Source organism: Pan troglodytes, chromosome 11 (assembly GCF_028858775.2).
Source record: "Pan troglodytes isolate AG18354 chromosome 11, NHGRI_mPanTro3-v2.0_pri, whole genome shotgun sequence".
In the NCBI taxonomy this organism is placed as follows: domain Eukaryota; kingdom Metazoa; phylum Chordata; class Mammalia; order Primates; family Hominidae; genus Pan; species Pan troglodytes.
This window is the reverse complement of record NC_072409.2, coordinates 33,049,771-33,072,224: the sequence shown is the minus strand read 5'-3', so window position 1 is coordinate 33,072,224 and position 22,454 is coordinate 33,049,771. Positions and strand designations below refer to the sequence as shown.

The following is a 22,454-nucleotide window of genomic DNA, read 5'->3' as shown; positions in this document are numbered from 1 at the left end:
TTGCATAGTATTGCAGAAGAAGACTGTTTTGTCTTTTAGCCAAAATATGAATACAACTGGGGATACTTGTAAAATGTTTAACTTCCCATAGCCAAAATCATTGTTTCAGATTATATATAGTTAAGAATATGTACATATAAGTATGTATATATATCTGAAACTCATTCCCTTCTTTTTTTCTTTCATTGGAGAAAACTAGTGTTTTCCCAAACGTTGTTTACTAAGTCTATAGCTACTTTAATATGAGAGCAGGAGGCTTCTTTTAATGAATCAACAACCCTCTGTTTTTAGTTATGATTCCTAAAAGGTGTATTTACTTATACAGGAGGCGACATATTCTCTTATATATTCCCATCTAAGAACATAGATTTCTGATAGATTACTGTGGAAGTATGTAATTTTTTTTCATTGCTACAGTGCATAGTATCAGTGTATTGCTGGAAAAATTAGGAAATCTCCACCTATTAGCCACTGAGTTTTCTAGTCAATAAATAGATAATAAATCAAACAAAAATGTTATTTTCAAGATTAAAACTCCCTATATTATTCTAGAACTATATGTACCTTATCAGAATGTATAGGCCTTCTTAGTTGGGAGAAGTAAACTATGGTAGGAACCAACAGCTATTTCATTATATAAGTAAACTTAGTATTTATGCCTGTTAACAATTATAGCCATTGAGAAGATACAAGCTGTATTTCCGTCTTTCCTGTCATTAGAGAGTATTTTCTTTTTGCTTAGGTAGTACTTGACTCAATTGAAATAATGCTGTCCATATGAAAATCTATTTCTGTGATATTTGAAAGGCTCCCATCTGTTTTTGGTTCCTGTACATTTATTGCAAAAGTGAGTACCTTAATAATGTTACCTAGACACAAATCCCAACCATTTATTTGGCTTTGCAAGTGGCCCAAAGAAACTTAACTGTTAGTCTAGCTTTATATCAAAATTATTTGGTTTTTGAAATAGTTAAAACTTTAACCAAAAACTAAAGATCCAATTAAAAAATAGTGCCAATAATGCTACGCCATCAGAATTCTATTTTTTATTAGAATGATTCTCTTTTGAGGCTTAAGAGTGTAATATAAACTTTAAAAATATTTGTTCATTTGTTTGTGGAATGGGCCTTTAGATAATTAAGAAATTTATAAATTATTATTTCAGAAACATATTTCCCATGCAAGGGTTAAATCTTTCCTTTCTTCTTTAAGATTTTTACTCAGGATTATAGCACATCGGATTTAGCTTGGGGCAGGTAGAAGAACTGGCTGTATAACTCAAACAGCTTTGCTCCTTTTTGAGGAAGGTCTCCTCACCTGGGACCCCTGACCTCAGTTGAGAAATTAGACAGAGGAAATTCGGCCATAGTAGGCTTCAGGATGTTATTCCACAGAGTCGGACCATCCTTTGGAGTTCTAGAGGAGAAACAGCCAGAAAAGGATAAGATGGCATTTAGCTTCTTGACTGACTGTCAGAGAAGTTAGTTGCTCCTGAAATACATAGATTACTCAATAAAGCGTAGCTCCTAATTTAACTGATCTCTGTCTATGTGTAGTAATTTTTCTTGTCACCAACATGACATGTCATTCTCTACACTTTGTGTGCTGGCATGTATGTTTGCATGTCTGATGTCTTCCCCGTGGTGAATCCACAACAGTCTTGTGCTGTTTTTGAGTCACCATGTGCATTTGCATGTATTTTTTTCTGTAGTTTATAAACCCACGGTTAGGTGACTTTGGTTTTGAGTGATGCTATTTAAGTGGTACAGGTAGCAGAGTCAAATACAACAGCAGCTAGTTTCCTTCCTTATCTAAATTGTGGTCAATAGCAACAGATTATTTCCCTGGGGAAAAAAGCAACCATTTAAAGCGTTTTTATTTATATTTACCTGCATTTTCAAATAATATTCTATATGTTCTCTATCTTCCCTGCAGTTCTATCCATGATTTTGATGGTGATAATCAGGTATATATCAAGAGTACTTGTGTGGATCTTAACGATTCTGGTCATACTCGGTTCACTTGGTAAGCTATTTATTTCTTTGTTTTCTACCTCAGCCTCTTAACTACTTTGGTAGAAAATAGAAATATAAAGAAGAAAATAAATTATATTTTCACAAGCTATATCTTCAAGGAAGACTGTTAATTTTTGCCTTAAAATTTCTTATAATTATATTTGCCCCTCCCCTCATTTCATCACTGTTGGCATTTGAAGTTGAGACCTTTTTTCTATGCATATGTATATAAACATACGCAGTTAAATTTTACCAGCTGAATATGAAACCTTTTAGTAATGGAATTTGTTCTCATTACATTTATCATCTTCACTGGTATGTTTGGTCTTACTGTTCTCATCTGTTCTGTCTTTCTTGAAATTCATTCTTTCTTGTTTTCTCTCTTTGCTACACGAACTATGTTTTCTTTGGTTATCTTCACCCTTGTTTTGATGGTATACGTTACATTTTCACTTCCACAGTTGTTTTCAGAAAATATTCTTTAGACTACTGTGATTATTAAAGTCAGAAATAAGATGATATATGTTGAGTTCTTCCCTGCCTCCCTTAAATTTAACATAAACTTTCCTTCCTTTCATCCCCTACTCTCTTCTGCTCCCTCCCACTTTTCGCCCTTGTTAAATAGTCTGAGCTTTTGTACTCGGGTTATAATTAAAGTTAAAATATTGCTTTCACCTGCTGTATCTTTTTAAAACTCTTGTTTATCTTTGCCTTAAAAACTTTTATAATTATATTTACATTTACGTTTTCCTGGACTAGTTTTAGTAGGAACTACTGGTCCTTCTTCCATAAAGTAGTACAGAACTGCTAGTAAGGAAAACTAAATCAGTTATTTGGAAATAAATTTGAAGAAGTCTTCCTGAATGTAAAGGAAAATTACCAAAAAAGTAAACTGTTAAGTTAGAAGATGACAGCAGAAGAATAAACAATGACCTTAGGAGAAAAAAACCAATGGAACAGAAACAATAATCAAATACAGAAATAAAAAATTTCAGAATTGAAAAAGATTCCCCCAAAAGATCATAGGCAAATTTAATTAAGATTCAGAATTAGACAAAACTTTAAAACTCTAGATATGAATAGTGTTATAATGATTAAATTAGATCACATCTATAAAGGACTTAGCACAGTTCCTAATACAAATTTAAATTTTAATAATAAATACTGTCTACCATGGCTATTGTGAACAGCTTCCTCCTTGACATCATTATTTCAATTTCATTCTATTTTTTTAACTTCAGCTTTTCTCCTATAATTCATTTCTGTATGTAGGAAACATATTTTCTTCCATTTTCTGAATATATTAAACATTTTTCCAGACAATTTTCTTGTGCCTGCAAGACTTCAAAATGGAAACATTCCCTTGCTCTAAAATGTTTTTCACCAATTTCTGGTAGTTTTGATTTGTTTCCTTCTCTTCAACAGATGGAAAATTTGTACTTGGTATTTGCCAACAAATAGGTAATGGAATTTGCCTTTGACCTCATTAACTCTTGAGTGCAGGTGTTGATGTACATCGACTTTACTTCAGTTTTTTATATCCCAGACATTTATCATATCAGCCACACACACGCATGTCTCTACTCTGAATCATCCATTTTTTCACTGTGATCTACAAGGCCTTACAGTGTGGTCTGGTCCGCAGCTACCTCTCTGCCCACATCTCTACCACTTTCCGCATTGCTCATTGCAGTAGCCACAATGGTCTTCTTTCTCTCATACTAGGCATGGTTCTACCTCAGTCTCTTTGAACTTTGCCTGGGACACTCTTTCCTTAGATAGTGTCATAGATTGCTCTCTGTCTTTGATACCGTTGCTCAGATATCATCTTACTAATACCAGTGAGGCCTTGCTTACCCATCTTATATAAAATTGCAAAGCTTTCCCTACCCAGACACTCTATATCCTTCTTACCAGGAGATCATTTTTTCTTTAGACTTAATATACTGTATTTTTCCTTGTTTTCTTATTTTTTTGTTTCCCTATTATTATATAAGTTCCATGAGCAGCAAGAGTAAGAACTTGGCTTTGTTTACTGTTCTATCTCCAGCTAGAACAATAGGTGCTGTAGCATTCAAAATGCTGAATGGGTTGAAAGTAGGTATATAAGTCAGCTCTCATATGTGGAGGTAGGTTTGTCTCCCTCTTCAGTCTGGTTCTTTGAATGTCTCAACCGGTGTTGGAGATTTAAAAATGCTCATCCCTGGCACCCACCACTTTCAGAGATTTCCTCTTTGTTCCTCCCTTTGGTGGGAACTGTTCTTTTGATTTGCATTTATTCATTGTACAAATACTTAATCAACTGCATTACTGTGTCAGTGCAAGTCACAGAGGTATCTGTGATGAGTACAACAGAGAAGATCCTTGCCCTCTTTAAGCTTCATTGATGTTTTCTGTGATGCTTATTTCCTTCCTCCAGCCTCCTCAGCTTAAATGCTGAGGCTCTTTCTTTGTGATCAATTCCTGTCAGGGGTGTATGTTTCTACTGGCTCGCTCTTAGCTTCATAGTCAATAATAAATACATTTGAAGGAAGCTTATTTGATACACTGAAGGATTTATAAATGCTTAATGTGGAGGATGATAATAGAGCAATGGACACTTTCTTTATGCTGGCAAAAAGTTATAGCTATATACTTCCCAGCCAAATGGATTGTCACTGCATTAGTCCCATGATGATCTGTAGGAAGGGTCAAGAAAATTGAGAATTTATGTTACACATTTTCTTATCCTAATTATTGCATTAACAATTGGGTCTTTTGTCTCCAGGAGGCACAGGTGTACTATGGTGGCTGTATGCAAAGCAAAGAAGGTCTCCCAAAGAAACTGTTACTCCTGAGCAGCTTCAGATAGCTGAAGACAATCTTCGGGCGCTCCTCATTTATGCCATTTCAGCTACAGTGTTCACAGTGAGTTTAGGCTTTGGCGTGTCTTTCGGTTTTGTGTTTTTGTTTGCAGGAGATCATTAATGGAGCAGAAACTCAAATCTAGCTTTTGCATTCCTAACCCTGATCTCCAGTAGATAATATCTCTGTGCCATAGTGTATGAAACACTAAAAAGTCTCTTGAAGGCTTCCCTCATGGATGAGTGCTATTTGATGAAACATTTTTTCTACCCTGTCTGCTTTTTGAGAGAGGATTTTCACCTAGAATATTTACACTACCATTTGCTTACAAGAACATATTTCTTATTGTCATAAGATAATTACTTTTTAAAAATGGTTCCCTTTACTGTAAAAAAGTATGTTAAAAAATATATCATTCCATTTACTTGTTCGCTAATTATCTTTCCATTTGTCTTTCAAACTTTTCATTTAACTTTATGGCGTTATTTCAAAAATATAGGTGTGGTCAGGTACAGTGGCTTATGCCTATAATGCAAGCACTTTGGGAGACTGAAGTGGGAGGATCACTTGAGCCCACGAGTTCTAGACCAACCTGGGCAAGATAGTGAGACCCTGTCTTCACAAAAAATTAAAATCAGCTGAGCATGGTGGTGTGCATCTGTGGTCCCAGCTACTCGGGAGGCAGAGGTGGGAGGGTCACTTGAGCCATGATTGTGTCACTGCATTACAGCCTGGGCAACTGAGTGAGACCTTGTCTCCAAAATATATATGTGTGTTTGTGTGTGCGTGTGTGTGCGTGCGTGTGTGTGTGTGCGTGTGTGTGTGTGTGTGTGTGTGTGTGTGAGATTTGCTGCTTAGGTATTAAGCAATAAAATTACCAATTAACATGTGGTTAAATAATTTATATGTATACCTTTGGTTCATCATCGTCTTCTCTCTGAAAAAAGAAAAAAAATCAGTCTACTTCTAAGAGCAATCCCAAGCTTTTTATTGAGCATCAGAAACAAAAAATAAAGCCATCATAAAACCATTGGTGCCAAAAGATATTTGTTAGTTATTGTTGTACAGATATTACAACAAAATATGAATGAAATCTCATTTTAGGTACAATTTGCCGTGCCAGCTGCTGAAGATGGGATGTGGGGGTGGGAGGAGGCAAAGGGTGAATCTGACACAGATCCCACTTTTAAGGAGCTGTTGGTCTAATAAGGAAGATACAAATAAAAACCTCGTTTTTGTGGTGTATCTGTTTAAATAAATAAAGAGTCTCATCCTGACTGACAGTATGTTTTGATTCATAATGAGTGGCAAAGGGAAAAGGAAAAAAAATCTAGAATGTATTAATAAGTTGAGAAATCCTTTTATGTTTTGCTTTAAAGGTCACTTGGTAACCATAATATAAAATTGACAATAAATATTGCAAGAGAGATACTTACTGATAAAATATTATTGAAATTCAAAGAATGCTACCTCCAGGTTTGGGGCTGAAGGGTTATGTTAAAAATTTCTACTATTTTCGGTTTCTGTTTTCACTACTTATCATAATAACTGAAACCATTCTCTCCATACAGGTGATCTTATTCCTGATAATGTTGGTTATGCGCAAACGTGTTGCTCTTACCATCGCCTTGTTCCACGTAGCTGGCAAGGTCTTCATTCACTTGCCACTGCTAGTCTTCCAACCCTTCTGGACTTTCTTTGCTCTTGTCTTGTTTTGGGTGTACTGGATCATGACACTTCTTTTTCTTGGCACTACCGGTAAGAAGATAAGCTTCTTTCTCTTAGTGACAAACGTGATTTGCATTCCAGTATTTTAGAACATCAGAGAGAGGTAATTCTTCAGACATTTGTTGATGAAGGTCCAATAGCCATCAGAACTTGTAGTGGTTATGGCTCCTCAACAACCTACTTCATATTCATCTTTTTTTTTTGAGACAGAGTCTTGCTCTGTCACCCAGGCTGGAGTGCAGTGGCACTCTCTTGGCTCACTGCAACCTCCGCCTCCCGGGTTCAAGTGATTCTTCTGCCTCAGCCTCCTGAGTAGCTGGGACTACAGGCACATGCCACCATGCCTGGCTAATTTTTGTATTTTTAGTAGAGACAGGGTTTCACCATATTGGCCAGGCTGGTCTCGAACTCCTGACCTCATGATCAGGTCAGGAGGCCTGCCTTGGCCTCCCAAAGTGTTGGGATTATAGGCGTGAACCACCGCACCTGGCCTTTTTTTTTTTTTTTTTTTGAGACAGAGTGTCTCTCTGTCACACAAACTGGAGTGCAGTGGTGTGATCTCAGCTCACTGCAACCTCAGCCTCCCAGGTTTAAGCGATTCTCCTGCCTCAGCCTCCCGAGCAGCTGGCACTACAGGTATGCACCACCATGCCTGGCTAATTTTTGTATCTTTAGTAGAGACAGGGTTTCTCCATGTTGCCCAGGCTGCTCTCCAACTCCTGGCCTCATGTGATCCATCCACCTCGGCCTCCCAAAGTGCTGGGATTACAGGCGTGAGCCAGCGTGCCCAGCCCATATTCATGATTTTTTAGAACATCCTAGCAATGTAAGTCTAGATCAGGGAAGGCCTGAAATTGCACTCTAATTTTGAAATGATCATGAATTTGAAGTAAGTTCCAATACTGACTCAGACATTTAGATTCATTCTAAGATGAACCAGTGAATGCAATGTCACTCAGGAGTTACCTCAAATCCCAGGTATAGCCAAGGATCTACTTACTTCCTTGGGATTTTCTGGTTTCGAAATGATCTGACCCTAGCTAGAGCTCCAAGTGATGATATAGTTCATAGTTAGACACTCAGACTTTCTTACAGCCGTACTGAATATCAAAGGTTAAGCTTAAATGGAACTAATTGTAAAGAGTATCATAAGGATAGTAAACTTTTATGTAACTATGTAACTTATCTGCCCATTCAGCACACACACTTAGCAACTGAATATAATAATAATTTCTGTACTTTGCTAAGAAATCTGTAATGATTGGATAAATAATAGGTCTTGAAAAAACCTGAAGTGTTTGAAAATTCATGCTTAAACTAAATAATTGATAATATAAGAAGAGTTTTATTAAATAGAACAACTTTTAAAAGCTTTATGTGATGCCTTTGAGGACATCAAAATGCATAATAGTACAATTCTTAATTTCACAACTTTTCAAGTGATAGTTATTTTTGTCCCTTTATGAAATACCACACGGATCAGAAGGTTTGTGGCTTGGGGTAGGGACCTATTGCCTTCTACTTAACTGCCGTATTTCTGGATTTGTACTTTATGTGCTTCTTCTTTCCTTCCTTGATATTTTCCTAGGCAGTCCTGTTCAGAATGAGCAAGGCTTTGTGGAGTTCAAAATTTCTGGGCCTCTGCAGTACATGTGGTGGTACCATGTGGTGGGCCTGATTTGGATCAGTGAATTTATTCTAGCATGTCAGCAGATGACAGTGGCAGGAGCTGTGGTAACATACTATTTTACTAGGTAAGAATTTGTTGTTATTAGAAAACTCAAGTTCATCTAAGGGATGGTGTCCGCAGGCTGGAGGGGAAGGGAATCAGACGGGCTGGCAGGAGTTTCATTTCTTTAACAAAAGAATTAGAAATGAATATGACAGAGTGTTATATATAGTTGATAATTCTGGGAGGTGGTCAAATGAGAGATTGTTGTTTTATTCCTTATACTTTTCTGCAGTTGTCTCATAAAATTTATTGCGATGTCACGAATTGTATTTAGCAGAAGAATAAATCTTATAGTGGTGCCATATGTACTTTTGCTTTATATAAAAGTCCATCAAAGGACAACAAGTCTTTTTCGTTCGTTTAGACTGGAACAAGTGTGAGTTCCCTTTGCTAACTTTAGAGCCAAATATGAAAGTTTAGGTCTCATAATTTTCTATTATAATTAGATGCCAAGTCTAAATTTAACATCTTTTTAAATTCTGTTTTCTGATAACCCCATAAGTATTCACTAATAAAAGCTTTCAGAGCACAGTTTTATTTAACCTGAAGTATTAGAGCATCAGAACCCCACCAAACTACCATAGAGCAATGACATTAATTTTATATAGGATGTCTGTAGCATTTGTAATAGTTATATATCACTTGGCCATTTTGTCATAAAGCTAAAATAAGAATGATGAGCTGATTTTTTTTTTCACTGCATTGGACTGTAAACCATACCTGTGTTTCCATCCTGATCTAGGCTTTGTTTTAATTGTCTTTTTGGTCATTTTTTAAATAGGGATAAAAGGAATTTGCCATTTACACCTATTTTGGCATCAGTAAATCGCCTTATTCGTTACCACCTAGGTACGGTGGCAAAAGGGTCTTTCATTATCACATTAGTCAAAATTCCGCGAATGATCCTTATGTATATTCACAGTCAGCTCAAAGGAAAGGTAAGGGGAAAATGCATTTCTGTACTTTCTGTGGGCACATTCCAGACCTCAGTTCTGCATGTAGTAAAGCACCCAATAATGTTAAATACAAAGTTGTGTTTTCTTCAAAGTCTTTACAAGGCAAAATCCAGCCCTTCTCCCTTGTCTCCCACTCATGCACTCCATATGCTCTGGCAAAATTCATCCAGTCACTAGTAACTAGAAGTATCCTGTGCTGCTCTTCCTCTCTGTTGACTCAATACCTTCCTCCTTAGAACTTCTTCCCTATCCTTGACTGTGGGAATAACATGCACTTCAACATAGTTTAGCTCAAATTCTACCCCTTTGTAGAAACCTTTCCTGATTCCTCCCATCTCCCAAATAATGCTGTCTCTTTGTTCTCCACTCTCATAACACTTAGTATCTATACTATATGCTGATTCTAACCTTTTTTGTGTTTGGTATTTTTTTTTCTCCTACTAGATTGTAAGTTCCTTGCAGGTGTTATAAACGTCACTGTATATGCAGTAGAGACTAAATAAATATTTAATTGAACTTATTAAAAATAATTTAGTCATTATGTTTTAAGGAGGAAGTGGACAAGTATGGAGGCTTTGAAGCATAAATTGTGATTTTTAAATTTTTATTTATTTTTCTAACGTTTGAAGTCTTCTATGTGACAGTTTGATTCTTTGGTTTTTTTATTATTTCCATTTTTCCCCCATCCAGGAAAATGCTTGTGCACGATGTGTGCTGAAATCTTGCATTTGTTGCCTTTGGTGTCTTGAAAAGTGCCTAAATTATTTAAATCAGGTAAAATATTTTAAAAATAAATCTAATATTTACTTTCAAAGATAGGTTCATTGTTTCTTCTCCCAAGATAAACTTAATTGAAAGATGTTATGTTTTTCTTGTGGTATTGTACATTGTACCTTGATAAAGTATGTCTATTTCAATCATTCTTATTTTTTAAATTAATGTATATGCTTACCAAGGCTCATTATTATTTTAATTTTTCCCAACTTTTAGGTTTAGGGAGTACATGTACAGATTTGTTACATATGTTATTATTTTTATTTTAATAAATAGATAAAACATCACTCTGGTTCGTCTTTCAGGAAAAACATTTATCTCTCATCCCTTAATTCACATTCCTTCATTTTTTAAGTTTTCCCTAAGAATCTGACTACTGTGGCTATGATTACCCTTTCCTTTTTAAAAATGTTGTTTGAAAACTTCATTGTAAAGCTGTTGTGACACTTTATCCCTCTTTGCAACTAGCTACTATCATTCGAACTAGTGTGCTCTCTATGCTGATACTTTTTTTTTTTTTTTTTACCCAACTGCTAAACACTATGATATTGGCCTGGGAAATGTTATCAAAGGAAGTACTACTTATAAGGTTGAATGGAAGAATTGATATTTATAGGATAAAAGGGCCTAGGGGAATGGGTTAGTCCTCTATCTTTCTATATCTGAGGATCTGGGAGTCTCTGTGGGGCACTCCTTCCTTCTTTTCTTTATTTTTTTAAGTTACTTTTCCATTCCTTAAAAATCAATTCTAATGTATTAATGCCCTCATCTAATAGGCCAGAGATAAAATTGACTTTCTCACCATTTACTGCTAAGTGACTGAAGAGTAGCATTGCACTTTCCATTCACTCCAAGATAGTCACAGGTTGATAGTTCTATGCCCATGGTATTGAGCATGCCTGGACTTTGCTTTATTGGGTTCTATGGTTAGTATGAGAAAGTAGGTATGATGTTTCATTAGCAAAATACATTCTTATAGGTCATAATATTCCCTATGGATGTACAAGTGTTTGGAAGCTCATTCTTAAAATAATTAGTAAGGCCATAACAACCTGAAAAATTGTGTTCTTTAAAATTGGTTTGAGGCCAAGTCATCTTTATCAGAAAGGTGATGGATACACTAAAGATGATCATGATTGCATTTTTATACCCATCACTAAATAGCTTATCCTCAGAGAGATGTGCTAAGCCCAGATCTCTAGTCTCAATCCTACTGCCGTACCCCCAGGCACCTTTTGCTTTTGCAGTTTTCCAAATGTGCCTGGAATCTGACTAGTTCCTACTGAATCTTAATGATTCTGCCTGAGCGTCACCTCCAAGAAGCCATCCCTCTTCACCCCAGGCCCTCTGCTGAGCTTCTAACTCAGCAGAGTTAGAAGCTGAGGTCATACCTTAGTATTCAAATACTAACAACACTATATTGAAGTTATCTGTTAACTTTACCTTTAAACTTCTAGCTCCTTTAAAGTAAAGTTCTTCTTTTTCTTGGTCTCCTCAGAAGCTAGCACAGTGCCCAGTATACAATAGGTGGTCTTTAAGTGTTTTCTGAATGAACTGTTAATTATATTAGTGAATATTTAGACTCAAAAAGACTAACAGGGTGATACAAAACTATAAAAATCCTGAAAAGGAGATGTGCAGTTATACTGAAGGAAGAAAACAAGTCATATGATATCAAGATAGTCGATAAAAGGTTAACAAATGGAAGGTTTTCAGCATATCCCAAGCTAAACATTAGTCAGTGATTTAGTACCAACAACCCTGAGATGTTGGTCTTTTTTTTTTTTTTTTTTTACAGGTTTTGTCCATTTTGGATCAGCATTTCGTAGGCATGATGTTTGAAGTTTTAAGTGGAACATTAAAATAGTAGTAAATCAAACATGTGAGGAAAGGCTTAGGGAGAGTTATTCTGAACTCATACTTTGTAGTTCTATTTGGGAATACAAAGTGCTACAATGTGGGGACTGATCACCTGCAGAGCTTCATATCTCCTGGGCTCATAGGAAATGCCACATTTGAAATGTGGTCAACACAACTCTGTAAGGCTAGCATTATTTTCTCATCTGTTTCATAGATGAGAAAATTGAGACTGGCATCTTGTAGCAAATCACGAGACCTAAAGGTGGAAGAAGTTTTCAGATCATTTTGCCTCGCTCTTTCCAGTATATCACACTGCTGCCATTATATCACACTTATATACATATAAATATATATACATTTCTGAGTGGTGTAAGCAAACAAAAATATGGTTTATTATAGAAAATATGCAGACATCTCAAATTGTAATGATTCATTCTGTAAACTACGACAATTATGTTTTTAAAGAAAATCTATTGAGGTCAGGCACGGTGGCTCACGCCTGTAATCCCAACACTTTTGGAGGCCGAGGCAGGTGGATCATTTGAGGTCAGGAGTTCAAGACCATCTTGGCCAACATGGTGAAACCCCATCTCTACTAAAAATACAAAAATTAGCCAGGTGTGCTGGCTCGTGCCTGTAGTCCCAGCTACTCCGGAGGCTGAGGCAGGAGAATCGCTTGAACCTGGGAGGCAGAGGTTGTAGTGAGCCGAGATTGAGCCATTGCATTCCAGCCTGGGCAACAGAGTGAGACTCTGTCAAGAAAAAAGAAAGAAAGAAAGCCTGTTGAAATTAAGATTTGCAACACACTTGTAATTTTTATTACCTTGAAAAAGTCTAAGAATTTAGAACAAAATTAGATAAAGCCTACAGTATGGGTTTGACTTTGTGCCCTGTCTTAATCTGTTCAGGCTTCTATAACAAAATACCATACACTAGGTGGCTTCTAAACAACAGAAATTTATTTTTCATAGTTATGTAGTTGATGAGAACTATTCCAATAGTTCTAGAGGCTGGGAAATCCAAGATCAAGGCACCAGCAAATTCAGTGGTTTGTGCGGGCCTGTTTCCTGGTTCAGAGATGGTGCTTTCTTGCTGTGACTTCACATGGTGGAAGAGACAAAACAGCTCTTTGGGGTATTTTTTTAAATAAGGGCACTAATCCATTCATGAGAGTAGAGCCCTCATGACCTAATCACCTCCTGAAGACCCTACCTACTAATACCATTACCTTGCTGACTATGTTTCAACATACCAACTTTGAGAAGACACAAACATTCAGACCATAGCATTCCCCTTCTCCCCTTTGCCTCAAATAAGAAAGGAATAATTGTAATTACCCTTTCATTTATTTAATTTATACGAATCCACACAGAACTGCACATACCCTATATTCCCTTAGCATTGTTGTGTAGCTTGCCCCTATTAAGTGAGTCATTATGTGAATATTTTAAACTTTAAGAGAATTTCTGGGTCCTTCACTAGAGAAAGGAAAGAAGATGTGAAAATGAAGAAGTTGTATTCTGGGACAGATGGCCACACAGGCCTGTTCCATGCATGGTGACCCTCTGCCCTAACATATTTTCTTTCACATGATCAGTACTTTTTAACTATATCCCATCACACAAAAGTACAACCAGGGATTGCGTAGGCTAACAGGCATCCTTTAAAAAGATTCCTGGATGGTGGTCATCCTTCACCTTGCTCCTGGGGGTTGAATATTCTCAAGCTTGTGTCCTGCCCAAGCAAATGTTGAGCGTGGGCTAAATGTTAATCAGTGATGTCTGTCTGTGGGCAGTTTAACTCCACATAAGGAAGGCTGTCTGAGAAGGTGGGTGGACTCTAAAAATCTCAACCAAGAAGTCTGAAGAAAGCTCAGAGAATAGTTATCAGGGAAAGCCACAAAGGACTCCGAAATTCTTAAGAACTTAAGCAAGAATTATTTTAGACTAGGAAGTATAGAAAAGGAGGGAATTTTCATTTGCCTGCTGTGATCTGCAGCACATTTTTCTTCCTGAAGAGGTCATCTTGACCTTTGTGTATCCAGTTCATCTTCCTACCTTGGGAGTGAGTGAAAGAGCTTGCAAAATATCCACCTACTTTTTTTCAGTTGGGTTGAATACAAAGGAATTGCATAGATCCATAGAAATATTGCCTTTTAAAAGGCTAAATTTCTGGACATTCGACCCTCACAGAAATTTCTCAGAGGGGTGGAGAAAAGAAATTATTGCTGCTTATCTACAAACAAATAGACTTCTGCCCTAAAAGCAGATGGAATGGGGCAGGGTAGGGTGATAAGAAAGAAGCAAAAGAGGAATAATAATAATTCTCAAATGAAATGAAGCTTCTAAAAACTAATGAGGGAAACAAAAAAGCTTTTATAGTTTAGTTTGGAAGTGTTGGGCATTCTCCTCATGTAAGCTGGTCTGATGATAACAGAGGAGAGAGAATGGAGACGTGTGGGTCCTTTCTTGCTTCCGTCTCAAGGAAATTCATGGTAAACTGGAAAGGGCAGAACACTGTAGTTAAGAGTGAGTTGTTCCCATTGAGGGTGGGAGTGAACATAAGCTAGTACCTAGTTGATTTAAATGGGTTGTCCAATTTCCTTGATTCTAGACATTATGAAGCTATTTAGCATCAGGATGCATCTCATAATCAATATGTGTATTTATTATGGTAGGATATTTTCTCCTGAAAACTTGTTATGAATAACTGGCTCATTAGTCTCTTGATTATATCTTAGAATGTGGGAAATAAGGTATTTCTCTTCAAAGGAGTTATATCCCAGATCACTGAAGACCTTTGTCAATTAAATTGTTGAACTGAAGAATTACAGTGAAAGATGCTGAAAGATTGGAAGTTGTGGAGGAAGTTACTAAAACTTGAAATGAGCAAATGTGGTTTGTATTTCCAGTAAGAGGGTGGGTTCCACATACAGTAGATGAGTGAGTAGATGAGGTTGATATTAATCCTTGGCAGTACTCTAGAACAGGAGGTCAGCAAGCTTTCTCTGTGAGGGACCAGAGAGTAAATATTTTTGGCTTTGTGGGCCACACAGGATCTTTCACGACTGCACAGTTCCATCACCGTAGCATGAAAGCAGCCATAGACAATATGTAAACAATGAGCACAGTTGTGTGCCAGTAAAACTTTATTTACAAAAGTAATTGGCAGGCCGGGTGCGGTGGCTCACGCCTGTAATCCCAGCACTTTGGGAGGCCAAGGAGGGCGGATCACGAGGCCAGGAGATCGAGACCATCCTGGCTAACACGGTGAAACCCCGTCTCTACTAAAAATACAAAAAATTAGCCGGGTGCCTGTAGTCCCAGCTACTCGGGAGGCTGAGGCAGGAGAATGGTGTGAACCCGGGAGGCAGAGCTTGCAGTGAGCTGAGATCGTGCCTCTGCACTTCAGCCTGGGCGACAGAGTGAGACTCCATCTCAAAAAAAAAAAGTAATCGGCAGGCCAGATATGGCCTGCAGGTGGTAGGTTGACCACCCCTGCTATAGAATAAATTGTTAACTGGGTGTTTTTGTGAGTACTTAGGAAACTGGTGTGAACTGGGAACCAATCTGTGTTCTTTCAGAATAGAACTGGCTGGGGCAGTTCTTCTTCATCGTTTTTCAGCAAGGTTAATGTTACACAAGATCAAAAGCATAGTTTATTTTTACTTCATTGAGGCACTTGGCAGAGTATTTCAAAAGAAGCTTTTGTAGAAGATGGAAAAAAAACACTTGGACCACTGCAGTTAGGTAGTTAACTGTGTGGTGCCTGCTGTCTTTTACCTGATAAGAAGCACTGACAGATGACAATATAAGGGAGCAAGAAGCAGGTGGATGCTAACAGAAACACTTAGTATGATTTCTTTAAGATGTTCTGTATTTTAGTTTTTGAGATAAAAAGACTTGCAAACATAATATAGTAATAATATTCGGATGATAATAAACTTCCCCATTTGTATGATGGAATTCTATATATCAAAATCATACTGTATTTCTGTTTTATTTTTCTTTTTTTGGAGATGGAGTCTCACTCTGTGGTCCAGGCTGGAGTGCAGTGGCGCGATCTCAGCTTACTGCAACCTCCACCTCCCTGGTTCAGGCAATTCTCCTGCCTCAGCCTCGGAGTAGCTGGGATTACAGGCGCATGCCAGCATGCCCGGCTAATTTTTTTGTATTTTTAGTTGAGACGGGGTTTCACCATGTTGGCCACACTGGTCTCAAACTCCTGACCTCAGGCAATCCACCTGCCTCAACCTCCCAAAGTGCTGGGATTACAAGCGTGAGCCACCACACCTGTCTTCATACTGTGTTTCTTAAAGAGCACCATAATTTATTTCCTATTGCCCCATTACTGAAAAAAGCTTAAGAACCACAAGTAGTGACCTGCTCAGTACAATACTCTCTTTGGCTCTGAAATGTTCTGCATTTTTAATCAGTGAATTTAATCATATAATGGCAAGTTAAATTTTTGGTAATTCAAACCTCATCTTCATTACAGACTCCTAATAACTAACAAGCTTATAATTAGAATATTCGTAAATTGTAGACTATCTCTCCTGGGCTCAGTGGTTAAAGCTTTATAGACAACACAGTATAAAGTAAGCCCTTTATCTCCAACAGTTTCCCAGCAATCTCAACATTTGGGACCTAGAAACAATTTAAGTCAGCACTAAACCCAAATTCCTCAGGACCAAAAGTTTTAGTCACAAAGTTCATATACTTTTCCTTCCTAAGACTCAAACATATTTGATGTTATAATACTTTTTCACATTTCCCAGAAAACATCAATGCTGTTCTAGAATGTAACATAAAAAAGAATGGAAAAAAAATCAGTCTATGACTAGTAGGTCAAAGAGCACATGGGGCAGCAGAAGCAGGTATAATTGAATGAAAACGTGTCAGCTAGAACTCAGTATTTTAAGGAACAGAAGGCTCAGCTCAATCTGACCTGAACAAGGGAGAGGGAGGGGAATGTGGAGCAGGGAAGAGCTGGGATTCTTAGCAATTTATTAGCTTCTATAACTGAAAAGTTCAGAAATCTGGCAAGTTCCCAATGTCCCAACTGTCACCAGGTTGAAGTACCTGGTTCTCCCTGCTCTGACTTCATGGTGTTGGCCTCACCCTCAGTTTTACATGGTGACCTTCAGCAGCTCTTCTCATTATGTTAGCAAAACAGCTATAGCCATTCAAACCCTCACACCTTCAAGAGAACCTATGGAAGAGAAAGAAAGCCTTTTTTTCCCAGAAGCCCCAGGGAACATCACTTTTGCTTTCATTGGCTCTGATTGGTTTATTCACCAATTCTGAACCAATCATTGTGGCCAGTAGGTATAGTATGCTAATTGGCTTATGTCAATCAAGACCCATCCCCAGAGCTGGAGGTAGTGACAGTCTCACTGGGACTGAGACAGGGAATGGGGTAAGACTGTTTTCTCAAAAAAGATTTAGGGTTCTGCTCCCAGGAAGAGGAGTGGTATAAAATGCCAGCCATCAAAGAGCTATGTACTACAAGAGCTGTGAGAAGTGAGAGGATAGAAGAAAGCCACCAAGGAGGAGATAGTGGATAGTCCAGATAAAACACCATAGCAATCTGATGCTCACACCTGCCTCTTCAGCTTTTAAAGCATCACCTAAATGATTACAGTGCACTGCTGATGTTCACAGTCACAACCCTGAGACATCTAGGAAAGATTAAATTATGTTTGATTTACTAAAACAGGGAAGAAGTTAATGGGTGTTAGAAAGGTTTGTGTATGTTTTAATAAATAACAATGTTTTTAAAGGACCAAAACTAAGCCAAATGGAAAGTTATTTTTACCATATGAGGCTTTAAATCTTATATTTTCTTGTACTCAGTCTCGATCTGTACCTCATTAAAGGGTGCCATGTGTTTGACTGAAATATTTTTAGAAGCTATGTTTTAGCTATGCTCAGTTTATATCTTAACAAAGGAAGTTTCAATTGTTGACGAAAGTGTTGTTTTTGCTTTTGTCCAGAATGCATACACAGCCACAGCTATCAACAGCACCAACTTCTGCACCTCAGCAAAGGATGCCTTTGTCATTCTGGTGGAGAATGCTTTGCGAGTGGCTACCATCAACACAGTAGGAGATTTTATGTTATTCCTTGGCAAGGTAAAACCAAGTATTTTTTCTGCAACATACAGTAAAATTTTGCATATATTTATTTGCTCTTTTATTTTAAAAATATTCAGGCCACCAAAAAACTAAAAGTAATATATAGCGAGTACTTAGAAAGCCCTTACTGTGTGTCCAGCATTGTGATAAGTACTTGACATATATTGTGCTCATTTAATCCTCACAATAAATTTTTAAGGTAAGTTCCATTATTATCCTCATTTTACAGAGAGGGAAACTGAGACATGGAAAGGCTAGGTCATGTGCCTGTGTTTCTCTTTCTGTGTTGTTTTTTTGTTGTTGTTTGTTTGTTTGTTTTTGAAACGGAGTTTCGCTCTTGTCGCCCAGGCTGGAATACAATGGTGCTATCTCAGCTCACTGCAACCTCCGCCTCCTGGGTTCAAGCAATTCTCCCGCTTCAGCCTCCCGAGTAGCTGGGATTACAGGCGTGCCACCACGCCTGGCTAATTTTTGTATTATTAGTAGAGACAGGGTTTCCCCATGTCGGCCAGGCTGGTCTCTAACTCCTGAGCTCAGGTGATCCAACCGCCTTCGCCTCCCAAAGTGCTGGGATTACAGGCACGAGCCACTGCACCCGGCCCTCTTTACGTGTTTTGAACTGTAAAGAATTAGGAAATAGTCTTCCTCCAGGTTAGTGGTACTGCAACTGGAGCCTGACTGCCTGGATTTCAGTTCTGACTCTATCACTGATAGTTGTGTGACCTGGGCAGGTTAGATAAGGGAATCACTCTGTGCCTCAGTTTGCTCATCTGTAAAATTGGAATATAATAGTGCCAAACTCCTAGGGTCATGAGATTAATGCATTGTTAATACATGTAGGGTATCTAGGAGAGTGCTTGACACATTTTAAGTTCTCAGTGAATGTTAGTTGTCATCATTATTATTACAGTATTATATATAACCCCCTTCAAAATAGAGCTGTTAGAGAACGAGACTTATACTTTCCTTAGAAGTGTCGAACAAGAGGCATTTTATTCTATACTATTAAAATACTGCAAAATATTCAATAACATAATTAGATTTCATTGTATCTGAGTATTAAACCATAAAATGCTCAGAAAATTTTTTAAATTGAGGAAAGAAAAAGGCTTATACTACCACCACTATAACTAAATAACTTATTTCTATATAATTCTTCCCATTTTTTTTATCGGCTTGTATTTCTATAGTATAACAATCATAGCATACGTACCTGTTTGTCCCGCCCATTTCTCTTTACATTACATCATATACATTTTCCATCTTGTTTTGATAATCTTCACAATTATTCATTATTACCATGGTAAATATCCACCAAATACTATTTGTAAACATTCTCTTACTATTGAACCCTTAGGTTGCTCTAGCCAACTGTATTTTTTAAGTGTTTTTGTAAAGAAAATATGTTTGGCATGGAGAAGTATATATAGCATCGTGTGTGATGAAGTGGGTCGGGTCTCTACAGCTGATTCAGAATTCACCATCTTTATTTTTGTTTTTGTTTACGTATTTATAATTTATCCCTACAGCTAAGAAAGATATGAAGCAACTTAGAATAAAAGTATATATATGTATACACACACACACACACACACACACTACACACACCGCTTTTTTTTTTTTTCCAGATGGAGCTTCACTCTTATTGCCCAGGCTGGAGTGCAATGGCACAATTTCGGCTCACCGCAACCTCCGCATCCTGGGTTCAAGCGATTCTCCTGCCTTAGCCTCCCAAGTAGCTGGGACTACAGGCATGCACCACCATGCCCATCTAATTTTTGTATTTTTAGTAGAGACAGGGTTTCTCCATGTTGGTCAGGCTGGTCTCAAACTCCCGATCTCAGGTGATCTGCCCACCTCGGCCTCCCAAAGTGCTGGGATTACAGGCATGAGCCACTGCCCACAGCGTTTTTTACAAAGGGAAATAAGAAGCCATTTAGAGGAATAAGGGAGATACTAAAAGTGGCAATATTTGATGATGATGATTTTAGTAAACTCTGATTAAGATACTTTGGGTACCAGGCAATGAGTGAAGGGCTTTTGTTAAGTGTTACATTTGGTCCTCCCCTGTAAGGTGAGCTACTAGTATTATCTTTGGTTTTCTCTACTCTAAAATTTAGAGAAAAATTGAATTGGCCAAATTTAGAGAACTAGAATGTGGCCGTTCAAACTCAGGTCTGTCTGACTTCTAAGTTATTAATCACTGTGTGCTATAATTGCCTCAGCTGACATTAAATTTGTCCTTGGGCCTTTTTAAAATTGTTTTTAAAAGCCTTTTGACTCAGTAATTCTGAGTCAATGATAAGCCACTCCTGGTAGTAGTAACTGCAACAAATACAGCATTATTTATATAGTGACCAATTGTAAACAATCTGATGCCTAACAATAGAGAAATGGTTGGGAATAATAGTCAATAGACTGTTATTCACCTACTAAGCCATGTTTTTTATTAAGAGTTTACAATATGAAGAAATGCATATAATGTAATAAATGAAAAAGCTGAGTAAAACTACTGGGCTTTAGTAGTGTTTAAAAATGTTTATAAGAAAAAGAATGGAAATGAATATCTCAAGATGTTAACAATGATTGCTTTTGGATATTGAAAATATAGATAATTCCAAACCCCTACCCCACTTTATTGTAGTAAGATAATGTTCTCTATATTGAGTATGCATTATTTTTTTAATGAAAAATAAAAAGATAAGTTGGGCGCGGTTGCTCATGCCTATAATCCCAGCACTTTGGGAGGCCAAGGCGGGCAGATCAACTGAGGTCAGGAGTTCAAGACCAGCCTGGCCAACAATGTGGTGAAACCTCATCTCTACTAAAAAATACAAAAAAAAAAAAAATTAGCCGGGCGTGGTGGCGAGTGGCTGTAGTCCCAGCTACTCGGGAGGCTGAGGCGGAGAATCGCTTGAACCCAGGAGGCAGAGGTTGCACCACTGCACTCCAGCCTAGGCGACAGAGCAAGACTCTGTCTTAAAAAAAAAGAGAGAGAGAGAAGAATATAAAGATGATAAAACACGATGTTCTAAAATTGGCTTTTTTTAGCAGCCTAGTGACCTGTTAGAACTTTTTATCATATCTTTTTATTCATATCTTTATAGAGTGTCTACTAGTAATGTGGTAAGGACTGTTACAGGTCCTGGTTATATACTGATCAATACATAGAATTTAAAATCTAGTAGAGGGCCGGGCACGGTGGCTTACGCCCATAATCCCAACACTTTGGGAGGCTAAGGTGGGTGGATCACTTGAGGTCAGAAGTTCGAGACCAGCCTGGCCAACATGGGGAAACCCCGTCTCCACTGAAAATACAAAAATTAGCCAGGCGTATAGTGGTACATGCCTGTAATCCCAGCTACTCGGAAGCTGAGGCATGAGAATTGGTTGAATCTGGGAGGTGGAAGTTGCAGTGAGCTGAGATAGCGCCACTGCACTGCAGCCCGGACGACAAAGCGGGACTCTGTCTCAAAAACAAAAACGAAAGAAACCTAGTAGAGAAGGCAGTTTTGTATCCCTCTTTTCACTTGGTGTTACATTATGAGCATTTCTTGTTTTCTTAAAACTTTTCTAACTATGGTTATACAACTGTTGTGTCATTTATTTAATCAATCCTCAGGTTTTCTGTTTTTTACAGTTGAGCTGTGCTCAATTTTTTACTAACCTAAAGTTTGTATTTGTGTGTAAATCTTGCCCACATCAATCTTTATTTCCTGAGGCCAGAATCCTAGAATTAGAATTAATTAGGGTTCTTGATGTGCATTGCCAGATTGCTTTCCAGAAAGATATATTTTTAATAATGTAATATTTATAATATTTCAAATGACTTTAAAAACCATAAAAGATAAATACATTTTTTTAATTGAGAAATTCAGAAAAGAGAAAAATAAGAGGAAGAGAAATCTTCTGGGTTTCTAACATTTTAATATAAATGTTCTTTAGTTTTTCTTTCCTAAAAATATAGTTCTGGTCATAGAATACAGTAAATCTTTTGAAAAGAGTTTTTCATTACAATTCAATGACTGCTAGCATGCAGAATTTGTTTCTAATGAGGTAGTTCAACTAATAGATCACAATAAACATTATAAAACATGATGCCAGAAATGAATTGTTCATATACATATCAACTTGAATGAATCTTGAGGGAATTATGCTGAGCGAAAAAATCTAATCCCAGAAGATTAATTCCATTTATATAATAGAAATGACAACAGGGCTGGGCTCTGTGGCTCACGCCTGTAATCCCAACACTTTGGGAGGCCAAGGAGGATGGATCGCTTGAGCCCAGGAGTCCAAGACCAGCTTGAACAACATGGCGAAACCCCATCTCTACAAAAAAATACAGAAATTTTCCTGGCATGGTGGGGTGCGCCTGTATTCCCAGCTACTCGGGAGGCTGAGGTGGG

General features: G+C 37.6%; 1 protein-coding gene across 5 annotated transcripts in view; it reads left to right on the top strand.

Moving 5' to 3' along the window:
- SLC44A1 (solute carrier family 44 member 1) overlaps positions 1–22,454 on the top strand; it is a 196,416-nt gene that overhangs the window by 113,318 nt on the left and 60,644 nt on the right. For all 5 annotated transcript variants that reach the window (XR_010148599.1, XM_009457052.5, XM_054658915.2 and 2 more), the window contains exons 7-13: positions 1,936–2,025; positions 4,783–4,922; positions 6,431–6,617; positions 8,176–8,341; positions 9,101–9,257; positions 9,966–10,049; positions 17,905–18,042. Coding sequence is in view for 4 of the 5 variants with exons in the window: in XM_009457052.5 (XP_009455327.4) it covers positions 1,936–2,025; positions 4,783–4,922; positions 6,431–6,617; positions 8,176–8,341; positions 9,101–9,257; positions 9,966–10,049; positions 17,905–18,042 (962 nt within the window). In the remaining variant the exon portion in view is untranslated. The remainder of the gene's footprint in view (positions 1–1,935; positions 2,026–4,782; positions 4,923–6,430; positions 6,618–8,175; positions 8,342–9,100; positions 9,258–9,965; positions 10,050–17,904; positions 18,043–22,454) is intronic.